A 15,998-nucleotide genomic window follows, 5' to 3' on the forward strand; every position below is an offset into this window, starting at 1 on the left:
TGCCTCGCGGCAGTCGTGTCCATGCTATTCCAGTAAACTTCTGAAGCTGGCGGTCACTCCGCCCCATACATGCCGTCGCCACGTTTCTCTAGTCCCTGTATCCACGCCGACACCTGAACAGGACCACAGTTGCCAGTCCAACGCGCCACACATCCCGCCGGCGTCCGTGTCTACCTTTAACTTAAACTTGTATCACCTTTCTAATAGAGGCAGCTTTCTTTGCCTTTTATTGCTACCGCGATTACCACCTTCCCGCCGCTCGCGTAGGGTTGATCTGCTGCACTGCTCAGCCGCTTTGCAGCTGCACGTACCGTGATCTGGAAACGAAAGGAAAGCCGTATGCTAACAACGCCTTCGCATTGTTAATTGCGCCGAGACTTAGCGTACACGACCCTAGAAGGCCATTGCCATTCCAAGAAGAGGCGCGTTCTGAGTGCGTCAGACAACTCCCGTCTCCCAGCCTTGGAGGACAGGGTCACTTACCCCTCCTACTGCCATCGCCCGCAATTTAGACGCTTCGTTTTGCGACTTGTGTGGCTAGCCGCACCTTCTGCTGTTTGGTTTTGCTGATAGCGCGTGTTGCTGGTCTTATTTGTGGCTTTCATCAACAGCCCTCTATTACTTCACCTTACCTCTTTAGGCACTTTCCGTTATCGCAAATCCGCGTTTACTGCGCTATTCAAATTAGGCGCCGCGAATGGTACTCGGCTCGCGTCACTCGCTGTTCTTATCAGCTCACGTTCTTGCAGGTGTTCGTACACCTAAGACGTCGCTTTGTCACAACTCGTAAATATCGGAAGACAAGAAGGAGAAAAAAGGCCACTAAAAGAGTACTTCTCAGAAAAGTTTAACTGTACACTAGCGGAACCTGTAAAGTCCATTCAGTTAACGCCTATTCACACTTGTGACTAGATGAGGACGCGCGACTACCAGTCGCGCGACCGGAGGAGAGGAGCTTGCCACTACCGATGTTCACACTTGCGACAGTCGCCTTCTCGTCCTGTTCCCGTTCCGAACGAGTTGGGAGAAGGAGAGCTGCTGGGCGATGACAGCGAACGTCGGTAGCAGCCGCTTGCCAGACGCTTCAGCTTTTTCAGGCGAGCCGGTGCGCATGCCGCGCTCTTGTGTTTCCAGGAGAACGCCGACGACGAATAGACGGTGTCAATATAGAATGTTGCGCCTGCGTGAAAAACCCATTTCTCAAAAGTTCATGGTACTTACCGGATAGTCTGAATATCGTTCGAATCTCCTCCCAGGCCATATATTCCTTCTCCCTGCCTTTGAATTCCGGGTGCCGTTTGTTGAAAAGGTAGGGGTATCTTTAATTGCATTGAGAAGGTGCTCGATCGAGTACTCCGGTACCTCGCTGATTGATGAAATGGTTTGCGACTAGTAGTCGCGCGACTGGAAATTCGAGCAGTGCCCGATCGACCCACGGCAGTCGCTTTTCGACCGATGCGACCATTTTCGACTGTCGCTTTTCGACCAAGACGGTCGTGCGACCGCTGCTAATCGCCAGTGTGAACGGGCCTTTAGCTGTCTACTGGGCTTAGTATCAGCGATACAGCAGTGATGATGGCGAAGGCTTAATTTTTTAGGCCTCGCCTTACCGTCAATCTGCCAAAACGCTCGTGCTTTTGGAGGTTGAGTAAAGGTGCACCAAACTAATTTTCCGAACGTAATATTTATTTGATAGGACCCATCACATGGCGTGACCGCGCTTTTTTTTCACGAATCATCGAAATTTGGTGTAATTGTATGCCAGAGCGATGCATCGGTGACCAGCAAGATTGACAACCGCGGGCCACAACTGTTTAAAACGTTAATCAATATATGGGGCACGATAATACTTTCAAGTAAACACTTCCCTCGTCACGTTACTACCCTCTCCCACACACACGCTAGCACACACAAAAACGCAGCAGCTCTGAAAGGCGAACAAAACAGCCGGATGACGAGCGCAGTTTATTTACAACCGCATTGATAGGAGAACAAGCGAACGAAAAATGAACACAATACGCGAAGAATTTGGCACCCTGAGAATGAGGGTGAAAGGGGGGGGGGGGGGGGGGTGCAGACGGCAGCTGCGTGTACAATGCGTCTCCAAATGCTCAGTTTGAAACGGCAAAACAAGAAGGAAAGACAAATCTGTAAACACGATTATCACGTGGTATAGCAAAAGAAAAAGGCGAGAAAAAAAAATGCGGGAAAAATGCGCTCATGATGCACAGAACTGAAATGCTTTGTTGATTACTGCGCGGCCCGAAAAAGCATACGATAGAAAAACAGGCGCTTCCAAGCACCGCAGAAACAATTATTATAGAGAAAAGAGAAAAAGTGATGATAAAGGCACGGTCATCGCAATTCGTCAAAGCAAAAATTAAAGGGGGGAGGGGGGGGGGTTAAGTTGATGTTATATATATTTGAACTACGGTTATCGGTAACGATCTGTCGGTCAAGACTGCGCAACGTTTTTGTGTCCGGGTTTCAGCATAACTGAGTGTATGCTCAGGCCATGCCAGTTGCTTTCATATAAGGATATCTAGATGAACTAAAAAAAAAAAAAAAACATAAAATAACGTGGTATTTAAGCGAGTGACATCATATCAGTGGCGTCAAAGTCAATTCAACAGCAGAGAGTATAGGTTTGATGGCAAAAAAAATGAAAAAGAAATAAAATATTCCACCTCGTTCAGGTGCGCAGTCTTGTAGTGACTGTTTCCCCGTTCGTTTTACTTTTCTTTTGCCTGATGACTCCTTGTCTTCGCTACATCAACTGTGAAGTCAGGGCTGACATTTTGAAACCACACAAGACGCGAAGTAAAGCATGAGCGGCGTTGAACAAGCGAAAAACGCAGTTTGTTGACTCGTGATTAGCCGCCACCTTGGCTACTGTTTCTACTAAGGCTGCCGTGACTGTCCACCAGATGGCTCACTCGGGACGCCCGCCTAAGCTACCATTTCGACGTTAATGTGATTTGCCAGCGTAAGGGGTGCATGCTAATGAAAAAAAACAAAACAAAAAAAAAGCAAAACAAATATCGTAGTTAGACGACTGAATTCCAGCACTTTGGACTAAGCTGTGCACAGGCGCCACCACAGAGTCGATGCATTCAGGACGGAGCGGCAGACACTGCGAATGTCACAGTTTAGCAACACTTCCGTCGCCATTCAGAAGGGGACACTGCCAACGAGGAAAACACATGGTCGTGGCGATGGCTACAAAGACGCCTGTACTCAGACCTCACTTGAGATTACGCGCTCGCTTAGTAGACACTCTTGATTGTGTAAATCGATCTTGCTGAAAGAGCTTTAGGTCATATGACTTCGAAGCTCTGGGGCAACGGACAAGGTGGTACGGCTTTTACACAGCTCTTCTAGATGGCTCCCGCCAACACCACTCCCGCCCACTGCTGTGTCGCCACTGACGACGTGGCAGTTCAAGGATCGGGCAGCAACAGTGCGTGCCTAGGGACATTGTTGTCGCGGTACAGAACAGTAGATATGGAGGCGCAAGCATGACTTTACACAGCACTATCAGATATGTATTCAGCATGCAGCTTCGTTGGCGACCGCACAGGCGACCAACACGCACGGAATCATCGAGGCTACAGCGCATTCTATATATAGACCTTTGCATCGGGCGAGGAGGTTGTCGAAACACCTCCTCTCTGGACTGTTGCAAACCGGTTCTGCTGCCGCCTCCACCGTGTTGACGTCAGGCGCACACAACAGCCCAGTGAGCAAATATGGTGGCGCCCAGGAGGCCCTCGTTGCAAAGATCTAAAAGTCCATGTATGAGCGGCAGTCCGGGACAGCATGAGGCATTGGGGGCCACAGAGCAAGCAGGACACGATCAGGGCACAGCCACGGGCGCCCGGTGGGAGCGCTGCCCGAACGCAAAGTTGACGCCGGATTCCCAGCACTGGCGCAGCACGTGGTCCTCGGTTTGCTTGCGTGCCCAACAGTGGTGCCACTGGGACAGGTCACTGGCTAGGTCGGCGTCCTCGGGAGGGGGCCGGGCCTCGATGCCATTCACGCAGCGCCGGCAGGACAGGGACTCGTGCGTCGAGCTGCGCACCTCTTCGCCGTCCAGCCTGTCGAGAAGACGCAGCGGGTTGAGTGCCCTCGCGTCGGCACCGGAAAAAACGCCTGTCACACGGAGCCTATACAACAGTGGCTACACAAGAGACTTTCGCTGACGTAAAGAGCACTGACGTTGCCATGGTATACTCGGACACATCTAAAGAACAAGCCGGCAGTTGTCACTCAAGGGAGCGCCCCAGTCAACGCCGCCCATCTATTGACATAAGCGGTCATGACCGCCTTGCTACTGCGAACGAAAGGCGCCATAGGCGTCATGTGGTTGCCATAGTGCTAGGTAGCTGACCGCGACGTCATGACACTATGCCACCACCATTGGTTAATAAGCCAAGCTCCCTTGTGGGACATCCTACACTTCGGTTTTGAATTCTAGCCGACCACGTTCAGTCGAAACCAGCACCTCGCTCGTAATCGTCAGTGGCCAGATCGAAGAAGGCGAAGTGGTCAGCCACGAGGATGTGCTACCTCTTTGTGATCATTACGTACGTACCAGGGCTAAATGCTGTAAAATCCATGTATGCATGGAAGAGGGTGCTCATGCTGCGCAGTATAGCATGCCGCTGTGACTTCCCCGTCTGCTGGGATGGAGTTAGCAGCCGGGAAGTTTTTCACCATGAGCTCGGGGTAAAAAGGGTACAGTGTATACCTGAAGAGGTCCCTGAGATCGGCGGCGCTGAAGTGTCGTGCGACGTCTTCCTCCGAGTCGACGACGCAGCTGCTGAGGGCCTTCTTGTGCGTCTGTCGCTGCAGGATCTTCTCCTCGATGCTTCCTGAGCAGACCAGGCGGTAGACGAAGCAGGGCTTGCGCTGGCCATCGCGCCACACGCGCGCCATGGCCTGCGCGTCGTTTGCCGGGTTCCAGTCCGGGTCGAACATCACCAGCCTGCGCGCCCCCGTACAGTGTACGTCACATGGCTATTCGTTCTCGTGTTTCCTTCAACCATACTAGTTTTTGTCACCTTAAACGACCTTCACTTCGTTTATTTTTAAACTCCCAAATGGCGGGAAGCAAGTCAACGTGCTTATCGTTTCTTGAAATGCTGGAGGCATGAAAAACCAAAATAGGTTGCAAAGTAAAAGCAAGAGGAAGGCAAATATACAAGAAAGCCCAGGTGATACTAACGACGAAGAACAATTCATAAGTTGTCATGAACAACAAATCTGCACCGGAGGCTAAACGATCGTCGCGCCTCTCTCCCTAGCATTGTGCTGTAAGCTAGAGACGTAATGCAAAACCATTTTCCTAGTGCTGTGAACAGGCCTGAAAATGCGCCTAAATACGCCACACGCGGCGTGACAGTCCCATACTTGACATTTTTGGACGAATCGCATAGATGCTGATACTTGAGCCACGCCCATAGCCAGGAATTTACTTCTGGAGCGACCTCAGGTCCTAAGATATGTACTTTCTTGCATTGCGCCAGGGTGGGCGCGGAGGGGAGTGGGATAGTATTACCCAACAAGGGCGCTGCCACTAGAACAAAGGTGTTTGGAGTTCTGAACATGGTTTCGAGGGAGCCCCCACCCCCACCCCCTGTGAGGATAGATTGGGCTTCATGTAGGGGTGTTCCGCACGCGAGTGAAAGAAAGAGGGGCATAGTGCAGCGCTACGGAATAATATCGACCACCTGGACATCTTAAACGTACACCGAATAATAACAATATAATAATAATAATAATAATTTGTTCACAGGAAAGAAAAGGCGCAGTATCTGTCATACTTGCTCTGCGGACACCTGAACCGCGCCGTAGGGCATGGGAAGGTGGGAGTGAAAGTGGGAAGAGCTGAAGAGTTGCCATAGTGGAGGGCTACCGAGTAATTTCGACCACATGGAGATCTTTAACGTGCACTGACATCGCACAGCACACGGACGCCACTTCGTTTCGCCTCCATCGAAATGCAGCCGCCGGCGGTCGGGATCAAACCCGGGTCGCACAGCCCGAATACGGCTTTTATAGAGAAATGCCCGCAATAGGGGCATTCGAGGTACTACTAATAAATAAAATAAAATATCGTCGTCCGTCCACCTTTCTGCCGCCCCGTGATACGCTTTCCTTCCCTTGGAATTAGATTGTTACCCTAAGTGACAATCGGTTATCATCTCTTCGCACTACATGCCCTGCCCATGCCCATTTCTTCTTGATTTCCACTACCAACTCGAGTTATTTCTCCGACCACTCTGCGCCGCATCTATCATTTTTTGTTCCATAGCCCTCTGAGTTGTCCTCAACTTAAGTAGAACCCTTTTCGCTAAGTCTCCACGCCGTTTCAGATGCAACAGGTAAGATGCCACCGCCACTGGGGACCCAAACACGGGGGAGTTTCGAAGCCGCCGCACCAAGTCATTGGACCTTGGATTGCGCCTTCGCCTTCCCTATAAGATAGCCGACAGCCCTATTTGTAGAAATTGTGGCTGCGAAGGGACAGTTGGGCAGCTCCTTATGTGAATGCACTGCTTTTGTGAGTGAAATACATAAGTTGCGTTGTGCGCTTGACCGCCTCGATTCTCAGCCCTTTTTAACGGCGGATAAGACCCTTGGTCCGCGGCCACAATAGTCGACTGCCTTCAGGGCATTGTTTGGTTACCTGACAGCCACCGGCTTGAGTGACAAATTGTGACAGTACTTCACGTCAATTTTCTCTTCCCCTCTTTAATCCCCTAATCCATCTCCTAGGACTCGACAGCTAAACGCGCTTATAGCTACTCAGCCACCACGATGGGTACCGTGGTGCGCTAATGTAATACAATGATGCTGGAATCCCCCTTCGCCTGTCATTTGGCATGTTTGCTTGCGCAGTGCGCCTAATCGAAATCATCTACACATGCGCAGAGGACGCCTTACGCGACAGGATCATGCTGTACCGCATTTCTACCGGCTGATCTGGACGGCAGAGGGAGCTCTTTAGTAATCAACGGACAGAAAAAAAGAACACATAAAGCGCAGGTAAGAGAAAAGGAGCGCATCACGCAAAGATGCAATCTCAGACTCGGATAAGTGTGAACTACCGCAAGTTTAACCTTCAAAAGAAGCTGTGTGTCATTCAGCCTATTTCGCACGGCTTCTGCGAATGCGCAGTTCATGCTAGCGACAGCCCTTGGCACTTGCTACAGCGTAGGTGCATTTGGCGCCTCGTGGTTGTTGTTGTTGTGGCTGTAGGAAGAAGGAAAAGAAAACGCACGGACCGGCTACTGGCTCTGTAGTTGAGCCACCTTTGCTGCCTCGTGCGGACAAAAAGAAAGTAGAGAACAAAAGAAGAGGGAGAGAAAGACGCACGCCACAAAAGCCGTCGTCCACCACCTAATCAGTGGCGGGTGCAATGACGGCCTACAATATAGGTTGGTTGGTTTGTGGGGTTTAACGTCCAAAAGCAACTCAGGCTATGAGAGACGCCGTAGTGGAGGACTCCGGAATTTCGACCACCTCGGGTTCTTTAACGTGCACTGACATCGCACAGCACACGGGCGCCTTGCTTTTCGCCTCCGTCGAAAAGCTGCCGCCGAGGCCGGGATTCGATCCCGCGTCCTTGGGAACAGTAGCCGAGCGCCGTAGCCACTGCGCCACCCCGGCGGGGCAATATAATAATAATAATTGGTTCACAGGAAGGGAAAGGCGCAGTATCTGTCACACGCTCTTTGGACAACTGAACCGCGCCGTAAGGGAAGGGATGAAGGTGGGACTGAAAGTGGAAAGAGAGACAGGGGAGCAGTAGTGGAGGGCTACGGAGTAATTTCGACCACCTGGGGATCCTTAACGTGCGCTGACATCGCACAGCACACGGACGCCACTTCGTTTCGCCTCCATCGAAACGCAGCCGCCGTGGTCGGGTTCGAACCCGGGAACTTCGACACAGTAGTCAGGCGTCTTACCACTGCACCACCCGGCGGGGCATGATTGCCTACAACAGATAAAAATTCGGTAGCTGGCTAGCCCCCGCCGCAAGCGGCGCCGACCAACACCCTCTAATCGCCGACCTACCGACCCAGCCCCGCAGGGCTAGGAACAGCCACCGTTCACCACCTCCAAGTCGGTCTTGCGGTGCGTGTCTCGAGTCCGTTTGTTTTCATCCAGTAGCTATAGCGCACGAAATGTCCCCACTCCGCAGTAAGCGCTTAATCTTGAGAGAAAAAACGCTGATTCTCAGGACAGCAGGGGACGAAATAAATATTTCCTCGCCTCCGTGGCTGGCCGCCGAGAAACTCGTCTCTCAAACGACGCCACTGCGCGGTGCGCGCAATCCATCCAGTTTCGCCTCGTACGGAGTGAAAAGACGGGTCGCACTAGCGGGACGTGTCGTCATCACTCCACGCGCGAAGCCACGGCAGCGGCGGCTACGATGAAAGGGCTCTTTTGTGTTCCCCTGTACACTCAGTGAGGCCCGCGTTTGCGTTTCGTCCCGCCTACTTGTCATCACGCGACACACACACAGGAAGGACCTTGCCACACTGAACACAGTGCGAGCCCCCGCAGTGAAGAAGCGCGCGTAACGGGGCAAACGCTTCCACGATAGACACGTCCACCCTCCTGGCACAAAAGAGAAGGCCCTCCTCCGATGGATACAGCGTGCAAAAGGAGAAAATGTCAAATGAAAAAGCCAAGAAGTTCTTGCGCCATACCAAAAGAAGAAAAAAACTGGCGAGATTCGAGTTTGCGGACTGCAAGCGCCCAACGGACAGGCGTGCGAACGCTAGCTATAGCTGTCAGGTCAGTCAAATAGAGTCGACGGCCGAGACACGTCGGCGCGCGTGTTAGGTATTCAAAACGCTGACGCAAACGAAGCTGTCGACAACGGCGTGTTCCACACTAACGCGAGTCACGATCGAGATAGTCAAGCGCGTGACCGCGGCAGGAACAGCGGCGGAACTGGTAAAAAGTCCGCAGAACCACGTGGAAAGGTGGGATACGTTCGAGGAATCAAGGAGGTATTTTCTGAGCGCGCTTTTCCCTTTTGAACACGGATCTTTTCCACAAGAACGCGTCGACTATCATGCAAAACGTTGGGCGAGACAGCGATTCATCACCTCCTGTATATATACGCTGTCCCCAAGAGTGGTGTTCACATCTCATGGAATAAGTCTTCCAAAGGAAGTGGGGGATTGTAATGGGCATGCATCTATATTCCTGAAGATAGGACAAGACGAAATGGGAACTATATCCCACTTATGTGAAACGTCTTCCTTCGCTACAGCACTGTCAGCATTCCCTCTGCGCTGCCTGCGCAGATACTCCGCGTACGATTAGGAAAGCCAGCACGGGCGCCGATCGAATCGAAGAAACTTCATAGGAACAGAACGGGTATCAACGGCTCGCCTCTTGCGCCGCGCGGCACAAGTGCCTTTGGGGATGAGGTTGACATCGAAGCTGTTGCGGCGGTGCTTCGGGAAAAGCCGCCGCTGATCACAATAGGTCCAATCCTGTTACTGACTCACTCTAAACGTAACAACAACGAAGTGCAGAAAGGTATAGTTGATTTCATCTTCAACAGCGAAGCAGGCAACGCGAGAGCCACCGCAAGCTTTCGGTCGGTAAGGCTGTCTTCGCCGCATGAGAACCAATGCTCCGCACTCCGGCTTTCCAGCATGGCAGTAGTGTTGCGTTGAAAACAATCATGCCATATCGAAGGCCAATTGGAACTCGATGTTCACCGCATCTACCGGTTTTACGACGTTAACGCCGCCATCAGGTGGCCACGGCTGAGCAGCCAAGCCGACTGCGCGAAGGTGACCGTGTAGCACTATTAGGTGAAGCGCACCTTGTAGGGGCATGGCAAATTCGACAAAATCCGAACACCACTTTTATAGTTTTTACATGGAGTTTTCAATATGTTCTGTTGTTCAATATAAGCAATAATTCGATATATGCGGTATTGACTGTATTTGAAAAGGGCAGTCAAATACTTCGAAGAGAAGGCAAATTAGCTTTTTTCCAGTTACTTCCCCATCGCCGTTTTACGTCTCACCACGACGGCATAGCGGAACACCGTATTCAGGGGGCGTTTTGTTCCAATACGAACAGTTCAGAGCGGCGCTTTGCCTACCTTCGCGCCGGCGCGAAAACTTTTCGTACATCCGCGTCCCTCCGATGCGTACATTATAGATATATCGAGATAACCGACGGCTTTGTCACTGGGGTGTTGTAATAATAATCGGTTACAAGTTTTAACCTAAGAGTACAAGCACGTAAACCTTGACTTGTCCCAACGCGACAGGTGTGCCCGCGGCTGGCTAGTGCGCCTTCGTGCTCGCGCCCTGCTTCTAGCTGGCTATAGCTGGCGGACACGTGACGCCATCTGGCGCCCCGAGGGAAATATGCACATGCGTTCTAACGACGCGCGGTAGCGGTGGCGGGAAATGTTTATAAATGGTTTACAGGAAAGGAAAGGCGCAGTATGTCACACTTTTCTCCGCGGAGACCTAACTATAGTGCTCTAGAGCACTATACCTGAACCGCATCATAAGGAAGGGAGGAATGTCGGAATGAAGACGGAGAGGTGCGTAGTGAGGACTAAGGAGCAATTTCGACCACCTGAGGATTTGTTGTTGTGAGGGTGGCAAGGGATGGCTGCTCCTGGCTCTGGGACGTATAAGTCCCCGTTGTTTGAGGTGGGGGCTAGCAGTCACCGGAGGTTGTACCTATTGCGACGCGCGTATTTTTCTCTCCTTTTTCTTTCTTCTGTATTTTTTTCTTTGTCCGCACGAGGCAGCGGAGGTGGCTCAGATACAGATCCAGTAGCAGGCCCGGGCGTTTTCGTTTCCTTCTTCCTTGCGACTGTAGGAAGAAGGGAAAAAAAATGCACGGGCCTGCTACTGGCTCTGTAGCTGAGCCACCTCCGCTGCCTCGTGCGGGCAAAGAAAATAGAGAAGAAAAGGATGAGGGAGACAGACGCGCGTCTCAATAGCCCTGAGGATTTTAAGGCGAAAGCCTTTAATGGCTCATGCTCCCGGCCACGATCCTGTCCGTCCGTCCGTAACGCTTTAGTTCGATGACGTCATTAGTGGCGTAGTATTTCGTATCTTGAAATTAATGATGACTTTATCAGTGGTGTAGTTTGTCCCCTTTAAATAAATGATGACGTCATCAGTGGTGTAGTATGACGTGCCTTGAAATTAATGACATAATCAGTGTGTCAAGCCATGAAATGAGTGTGAACATGGCATCATCATGACGTCACATTCAACTATGTCTAATGACAGGAAGTGACGTCACTATGACGCCACATCCGGCCATGGCGTCACTAGATGATTCACGTTTGTATGACGCTGACCCCTTGTGGCGCCTTCCATTTAGCGCTTCCTCGAACGCCGCACCACACAGCATATAGAAGTAGACGCAGTACAGCAGGCATCAGCGGTGTTTCAAATTGGTTTGCAGAAAGAAAAGGCGCGGTAACTGTCTCACTTGTTTTCTGTGGACACCTCAACCGCGCCGTAAGGGAAAGAGGAAGGTAAGAGTGAAAGTGGAGAGAGATAGATAAATAGATAGATAGAGAGAGATAGAGAGAGAGAGAGGCCGTAGTGGAGGGCTACGGAGTAATTTTGACCACCTGGGGATCTTTAACGTGCGCTGACATCGCAGAGCACGCGGACGCCACTTCGTATATATTCGTGGCTGTAGGAAGTAGGAAAAGAAAATGCACGGGCCTGCTACTGGCTCTGTAGCTGAGCCACCTGCGCTGCCTCGTGCGGACAGAAGAAAAAATAGAGAAGAAAGAGAAGAGGGAGAGAAAGACGCGCGCCTCAACAGCCGTCGTCCACCACCGTCGTCACCGCCGCTTGCGGCGGGGGCTGACCTGCCACAGAATTTTTATCTGTTGTAGGCCGCCGCTGCATCCGCTGCCGATTCGGTAGCGGACGACGGCTGTTGCGAAGCGCGCTATGCACAAGAGCTACAAACACACCGATGGCAAAGGAGCCTCTGCCTCAAAGGCCCCTATGTTCCCAGCCCCGGAGGGCTGTGAGCAACCACCCACCTCTTCACAGCACAGAGAGAAGTGTCCGCGTGTGCTGTGCGATGTCATTACCCGTTAAGGATCCCCAGGTGGTCGAAATTACTCCATAACCCTCCACTAAACTAATAAGCAATGGCATTGCTATTTACAAATTATGATGCTTTATTTTGCACACCCCTGAAAGAAGTCAAGTGCTGGCATTTTGTGCTACAAAAGCAATAAATGGTCTTACTTAAAGCCTGGATATACTATTTAGGTAGAAAAACATTTCATATGAAAGAGTTAAACTGGTAATAGGCACTGCCTTACTGTTGTATTATCTAGTGTCAGTTCTGACATGTATTTGTGAATTGGCTTGTCTGCATATTAGTCCCAAATGGAAACCATAAGCGTGGAGCAGGTTTCAATTAGAGAGTAATTGCTCATTTGCATCCACCTCAGCACAATTATACAGCAACAAAATATATCTGCACAGCTTTGTCAGAAACTGTAATTGGAGAAATGTTCATCCTGGTCAAGGGAGATCAAACCTGGGACTGCCTGGGACTACCTCCTCTCCAGGGTAATCCCTCTACTAATTAAGCTAATCAGCATGGCCAGCAAAAGGTGGGGCAAGGCCAAATTGGTCAGATTTTCATTTGAGCTGTTTGGCTACATTGAAGTGAATGCTCATTTAATCAGTAATTAATCACTGACTATGTGCATACTGTAAACTATCTAGCATATTGCCTTTTGCTCTCTAACTTATGTATGACATGTCTTTGTAAATAGACCATCTTGTCTTCAATGCATGGGCTTTTTTTTAATTCTGTGTCAGCAACTGGGTCTCTGCTCCTCCTTTGGAACATTGAGTCAATATAACACTTTTCATGCAAATACATTACATGGTCCCCTTAGAAGATGTGTGCCCTCACACTAATGGCTGAGCAACACTCACCTGTTGGCACCGATGAGGTTCAGTCCACAGCCTCCTGCTTTGCTACTGAGCATAAAGGCAAACTCTGGGCTGGACGGCGTGTTGAAAGCTGCGACAATCTTTGCCCTCTTCTTGATGGTCATGCTGCCATCAAGCCGGAAGAATCCGTAGCCACGTTCACGACACAACTGCTCAAAAACGTCCAGTGTCTGGGTGTAGTTTGATATGAGGACCACCTTGTCATCAGTTGTGCTCCGAATCACAGCCAGGAGGGAGTCGAGAAGGCGCAGTTTGCCTGAAAGCTCGGGTTGCACTGATCGACCACGGAATATCTTCTCTTCCTCTGGGAAGCACTCACGGACTAGTGACGGGTGGTTGCACAGCTTCTTGAGAAGTGTGATTGTGGCAAGTGGAGTGGTTCCCTTTGAGCGGGCTAGTTCGTCATACCTGCGCGATAACAATGGCCCTCAGACACAAATAATACATTGAATCAAAAAAGAAATATGCGACATTGAGGAATATAGTTACAATATGTACTGATAGAGTCAATAGTGAGTTACCCATTCTTTATCTAATAAAAATACTCAGATGTTACCTATCTGTTTGCAGTATACTGTGCATGCTGAAACTGTTATAGGCTTAAAGCAGCTCCAAATACCAGAATGTTACATTGTTTCAGTACGACACTATACGAACATGTGCTGTGTTGCATCTAAAACTATCTTGAGCTTGCTGCTTGACATGTATGTGTAAAAGAACATGCATTCAGAAAAACAACGAACCAATACTGAGGAACACGAGCAGAAACAAAACAAAGAGCAAAATTTACTTCGCCAACATCCAAAATGCTGCAATACGTGCCACAACATAGGATTAATAAGAAGCTAAAGTATACCATTTCGTTTACACCAATATGAATGCGATTTCATGGTTTAGGACCATACTAAGGAACATATATGCAAGTGTTGTCATCTGTTCTCAAATGTACACCTGCACCTCTACATTTGCACAGCTGTCTTATGGCCTTTAAATGTATGATGTATGTATGCATTTCAGAATTCGCCTCATGGGTCTGCCTTAGGGGCCAGCCAGCCATACACATGCAGTAAAGAAACAACTGCACTTTTAAATGCGTCACAGCTGAACGATAGCTCATACCATGTGCGCTGCATTGGTGTCATGGAGCAGCAGACAATGTACTCTGTCTTGACCGGCAGGTAACGTGACAGAAGAGCATTTGTCCTGCGAATCAGGCATCGATTCACAATGCCCACCAATTCGTCCAATCTCTCCTGACCACGTGCACGGTCAGCATCTGTGGAGCATGAGTCCCTGCTCTTCAAGATGGGAAGCTCAAACTTTCGCTTGAACTCTTGAGCCGTTCCAAGAATGCCTTGGTTCACAAAGTGGATGAGGCTGAAGTACTCAAGGAGGTCATTCTGGATGGGTGTTCCTGAAAGCAGCACACGTCTGCGCGTCCGCAGCCCGTTCAGGGCATGATACGTTTGGTTCTCGCAGTTCTTGAGCCGATGGCCCTCGTCGCAAATGACAAGCCCAACCTCACCACTCTGCAGTGCCTCAGCGTGCAGGCGGAAGGTCTCGTATGAAAGTATCAGCACAGGCGTGCAGACACGCCTACCGAATGCCGTCATGAAGCTGCGGATCTGAAAAAGGAGCACGGCATAAAAAATTACACGAATCTTTACAAGTGGTGCAGTGTGAGGCACAGTAAAAAGCACTAGCACTAACAGATTCCAGCATATATAGTAGCGGTGTTGCATATGAAAAGGTTTACTTTTCCATTATACATCAACAGATCTCTTGATCAATCAGTAGCTCTTCCACTGCAAATATAGGCAGCTTTTAGGCAATTTGCTGCCACTTGTTACTTGCAATCTAAGGCTAAATAAAGAACGCGCGCTTTTTTTATCCTGACAAAACCAGACAGGAATGCACCCAATATCTTACTGCTGGTAGCAACATCGTTATTGTACATCGTTTCTTCATATGTGGCAACTAATGTAAAATTTTTCACTTTACGAGTCTGCATGACGCCTAGTTTCTTGCTGAGTGTAGTCAAGATGGGTGAGGTAAGCGAAAACTATCCCGCACGAACCTCAGAATCGATCTCTGCCTTGCTTCCGCTTTCGATGGCGACGGAGCGGACTCGATCACCCAACCACTTAGAGAGTTCGTTGTGCCAGTTCTTGACGAGACTGCTGGGTGTCACGATGATCGCCTTGGTAATGGCAGGCACCGCATACTCGGGACTTTGACGCAGAAGCGTCCAGAGCAGCGTGATGCACTGCAGCGTCTTGCCGAGACCCATTTCGTCGGCCATGATACAACCGAAACTGTCTTCGATGCGGCAGCCGGTCACGCAGTCCCACATGAATTTGACTCCTTCGCGCTGGTGGGGGCGCAGCACTTTGGTGAGCACCGGATCGACAACTACGTGCACCAAGCGACTGCTGCCCGTCATCTGCTCGTGGTTCGTTTGCGAAGGCGGAGCGTACAGTACAAGGGCACCTTCTTCGTCCGGATCGTGAAGCGGACGCGGCCCCGATGTTCTCTTGAGGCCCAACGACCGACTCTGCAGGCTCGGCACATAGTTCGGGATGGGAATTTTGTAGGGTTTGCTGAGTAGTGACCGTATGAAGGCTTCGTGCTTGCTGATGACATTCTCACCGCCGTGGTTCGCAGTGCCTCCATTACAGCTGATCTCTTTCAATCGGCGGACAGCTACGACACCGTTTCTTTCATCGTCGTCGTCCTGGATGCAGCGTCGCTTGGCCAGCTGGCTTGGCGCGAAACAGCGGCGCATGTCAAGTTACCGCAGTACCACTGTGGTACCATTGACACCAGTCACGATTCGAACAATGATTGTTTCGCGAACCGCGGACACATATCTCGTTAACTTTCAGCAAAACTGAACTTCATACGTTGAGGTGATATCGATTTCTCGCTGTCTAGCTATCTGAAAAAGGCGGGCTCTTGTGCTATTTATGTAACCGCAAGCCATGGCAAGCC

General features: G+C 50.3%; 1 protein-coding gene across 1 annotated transcript; it reads right to left on the minus strand.

Moving 5' to 3' along the window:
- Nucleotides 1–1,675: 1,675 nt before the first annotated feature.
- okr (DNA repair and recombination protein RAD54-like okr) lies at nucleotides 1,676–15,961 on the minus strand. Its single transcript, XM_084577311.1, has 5 exons — nucleotides 15,085–15,961; nucleotides 14,127–14,632; nucleotides 12,990–13,415; nucleotides 4,751–4,987; nucleotides 1,676–4,097 (listed from the first exon to the last, which is right to left on the minus strand). Exons 1-5 carry the CDS (start codon nucleotides 15,790–15,792, stop codon nucleotides 3,857–3,859), a joined length of 2,118 nt encoding a protein of 705 aa, XP_084433437.1. The 5' UTR covers nucleotides 15,793–15,961; the 3' UTR covers nucleotides 1,676–3,856.
- Nucleotides 15,962–15,998: the final 37 nt, after the last annotated feature.

The sequence above is a fragment of the Amblyomma maculatum genome, chromosome 8 (assembly GCF_055883805.1).
Source record: "Amblyomma maculatum isolate TAMU_Amacu chromosome 8, ASM5588380v1, whole genome shotgun sequence".
NCBI classification, from domain to species: Eukaryota; Metazoa; Arthropoda; class Arachnida; order Ixodida; family Ixodidae; genus Amblyomma; species Amblyomma maculatum.